We start from the raw sequence: 3,570 nt of genomic DNA, 5'->3' as shown, positions 1-3,570 counted from the left end.
AAACACAGACACTGATGGGCGAATGTGGTATCTCCCCCATCATGGGGTATATCACCCAACAAAGAAGAAATTGAGAGTAGTATTTGACTGCGCTGCCAGCTTTCAAGGATTCTCCCTCAACAAGAACTTGCTTCAGGGGCCTGACTTAATGAACTCATTAGTTGGTGTGGTCTTAAGGTTCCGATAAGAACATATTGCTATCATGGCCGACATTCAAGCAATGTTTAACCAGGTTAAGGTCCCAACCAAAGATCGGGATTTACTACGCTTCTTGTGGTGGCCTGAAGGCAATATTAGTAAGCCATTAGAAGAGTTTCGAATGACTACTCACCTGTTTGGAGCCACATCGTCACCAGCATGTGCTAATTACGCGCTCCGGTGTGTAGCAGAAGAGGCAGATGAGGCAGTGAAAGACACCGTGCAGAAGAATTTCTATGTAGATGATTGCCTAAAATCTACATCTTCTGAAGAACAAGCGATACAGCTCATACAAAATCTCATGGAAGTCTTGAAACAAGGTGGTTTCAACCTCACCAAGTGGGTGAGTAATAGTCCTGCTGTAATGCAAACCATACCATCCAGCCACAGGGTGAAGACAACTAGTAGCCTAGATCTTGGTGAGAGTACACCCAATCAGAAGGCGCTGGGTATGATGTGGCTAGTGGAGTCAGATGAACTTGGGTTCAAAATTGAAATAAGGGATCGACCACCAACTCGTCGTGGAATATTGTCGGTAGTCAGTGCTATTTATGATCCTCTGGGTTTCGTCTCTCCAGTTATACTGCCAGCGAAGAGGATCCTCCAGAGTCTCTGTGAACTTCAAGTCTCGTGGGATGAACCAATCCCAGACCTGCAAAGAAAACAATGGGACCGGTGGCTGAACAGTATACCTCAGATATCGGCATTCACAGTCCCAAGATGCTTTGTGCCAGTCGAGTTTGGAAAGCCAACTTCGGTGCAGTTACACCACTTCAGTGACGCCAGCGAGATAGGTTACGGTATGGTATCATACCTGCGGTTCACCAACCAGCGAGACGATGTGCATTGTGCTCTAGTGCTAAGTAAGAGTCGCGTGGCGCCGTTGAAGCAAGTTACGATACCAAGATTAGAACTGACTGCAGCTACAGTAGCAGTGAAGATAAACCATATGATCCACAAAGAGCTGGAAATACAAATAAATGACACCATCTTCTGGACTGATAGCACCACAGTGTTGCAGTATATCAGAAGTGAAACCAAGAGATTCAAGACCTTTGTCGCCAATCGCCTAGCTATTATCAAAGACGGATCAACACCTAGTCAGTGGAGATATGTTGCAACCTCATTGAATCCAGCTGACGATTGCTCGAGGGGTTTACCAGCCAACAAGTTTCTTGAGAATGAAAGATGGATTTGTGGTCCACAATTTTTGTGGAAGAGAGAGGCTGAGTGGCCACAGAATGAATCATGTGAAGAAATGCATAGAGACGATTCGGAAGTAAGGAGAACAAGACTCAAGAAATCTGACAAGAATACTGCTAAAGTAGAAGAAGAAGAAAAGAAAGCAGTAAAAGCGGAAGAAACAAGTTCCGCTGAAGTAGAAGATGAAATGAGAGCAGTAAAAGCGGAAAACACAAGTTCCGCTGAAGTAGAAGATGAAATGAGAGCAGTAAAAGCGGAAAACACAAGTTCCGCTAAAGTAGAAGATGAAATGAGAGCAGTAAAAGTAGAAGACATGAGTACTGCTAAAGTAGAAGACATGAGTACTGCTAAAGTAGAAGACATGAATACTGCTAAAGAAGAAGAAGAAAAGAAAGCAGTAAAAGCAGAAGACAAAAGTTCTGCTAAAGTAGAAGAAGAAGAAAGGAAAGCAGTAAAAGCGGAAGACACAAGTTCCGCTAAAGTAAAAGAAGTAAAAGCAGTAAAAGAAAACATGAGTACTGCTAAAGAAGAAGAAGAAATGGAAGTACTAGAAGAAGAAATGAAAGTACTAGAAGAAGTCCTCCAAGATGATGATGACCCAGAAGTAGAGAAGGTGGCAGTGAATGCAACTTTCGTGAATGATCAAGAAAATCCTGTTGACAAACTGCTGAATCACTTTTCCCAGTGGCACTCCCTAAAGAAGACTGTTGCTTACCTGTTAAAAATAAAGGGAATACTTTGCAGAGAATCAGGAAGAGGAATACTCTGGCTAAGAAAAGGGAAGGAGAATTGAAGCAAGCTCCGCAACCTAGTCAGTTTCACCTGTCAGTAGCAGACCTCAAGAGCGCTGAAGAAGCCATTGCTCAGTATGTCCAGCGGAGAACATTTGCAAAGGAAATCAAAGTGTTAGAAAACCTCAATGATCAGGCGAGCAAACGCAAGAAGAGCGTGGTAAAGTCAAGCCCTATTTACCGGTTGGATCCTGTACTAGATAATGGCATCTTAAGGGTAGGAGGACGCCTGAGTTTAGCGGACATATCCTCAGAGGCTAAGCACCCAATCATCTTACCAAAGAATACAGTAGTGTCAGACCTGATACTCCAAGACATCCATCAAAATTCAGGACATAGTGGAAGAAATCAAATGTTGGCAACTCTGCATGAGAAATTTTGGATCATCAGTGCTAATTCATCAGCAAGAAAGATGATAAACAAATGTGTGATATGCAGACGCCAAAGAGCCAAAGTGATGGAACAGAAAATGGCCAATCTTCCTTCAGACAGAATAACCCCTGAAGAACCGCCCTTCTCCAAAGTTGGCATGGATTTCTTTGGACCATTAGAAGTCAAGCAAGGCAGAAGTATGGTGAAAAGATATGGAGTAGTATTTGTGTGTCTTACTTCTAAGGCCGTTCATATTGAAAAGGCGAACTCATTAGACACAGATGCATGTGTAAATGTAATTAGAAGATTTATGGCACGTTCTGACAATGGAACCAATCTTGTAGGTGCTGAACGAGAGATGAGAAAAGAAATCAATACTTGGAACCAAAGCAGAATCCATGATAGCATGCTACAGAAGAATGTGGATTGGATCTTCAATCCCCCAGCTGGTTCACACCATGGTGGAATATGGGAGAGACAAATTAGGACCATCAGAAAACTGATGTGTAGTATCGTGAGAGAACAGACATTAACAGATGATAGTCTCCATACTCTATTGTGTGAAATAGAGTCCATACTCAACAACAGACCAATAACAACAGTCCCTGGAGAGTCTACTGATCCCGAACCACTGACACCCAATCATATACTGTTGCTGAAAGGCGATATGAATTTGCCTCCTGCAGTCACCGGAAAGCTGAACCAGTACGCTAAAAGGCGATGGAAGCAGGTCCAATACATGTCGGATCTGTTTTAGTCTAAGAAAATTGACGTTTAACCTAGAACTAATTGCAACCAAAGGTTTTTTAGCACAATGCATTTTGCTAATGGGCTCAAAATGACATACTAAAAGTCCAAAAATATCCGAGCTGCGGAAATATGTCTAATTTGCATAAAATCAATATGGCCGCCATTGTGATTGATTTTGACCATATCTCGAGATCTGAGGCTCGTAGAAGAAAAATTGTGGTCTCGACACCAGCGTTTTCAAGGGCTACAAGTCCAA

The 3,570-nt window shown here is 42.6% G+C and overlaps 1 protein-coding gene across 1 annotated transcript; it reads left to right on the top strand.

Annotated features, from left to right (window-relative positions):
• The first annotated feature begins 202 nt into the window (after positions 1 to 202).
• On the top strand, positions 203 to 3,321 carry LOC140162056 (uncharacterized). Its single transcript, XM_072185347.1, has 2 exons — positions 203 to 2,020; positions 2,146 to 3,321. Exons 1-2 carry the CDS (start codon positions 203 to 205, stop codon positions 3,319 to 3,321), a joined length of 2,994 nt encoding a protein of 997 aa, XP_072041448.1.
• The last annotated feature ends 249 nt before the right edge of the window (positions 3,322 to 3,570 follow it).

The sequence above is a fragment of the Amphiura filiformis genome, chromosome 10, assembly GCF_039555335.1.
Source record: "Amphiura filiformis chromosome 10, Afil_fr2py, whole genome shotgun sequence".
Lineage (NCBI taxonomy): Eukaryota > Metazoa > Echinodermata > Ophiuroidea > Amphilepidida > Amphiuridae > Amphiura > Amphiura filiformis.
The sequence above is the reverse complement of the archived record's forward strand: the minus strand, read 5'-3'. Positions and strand labels throughout refer to the sequence as shown.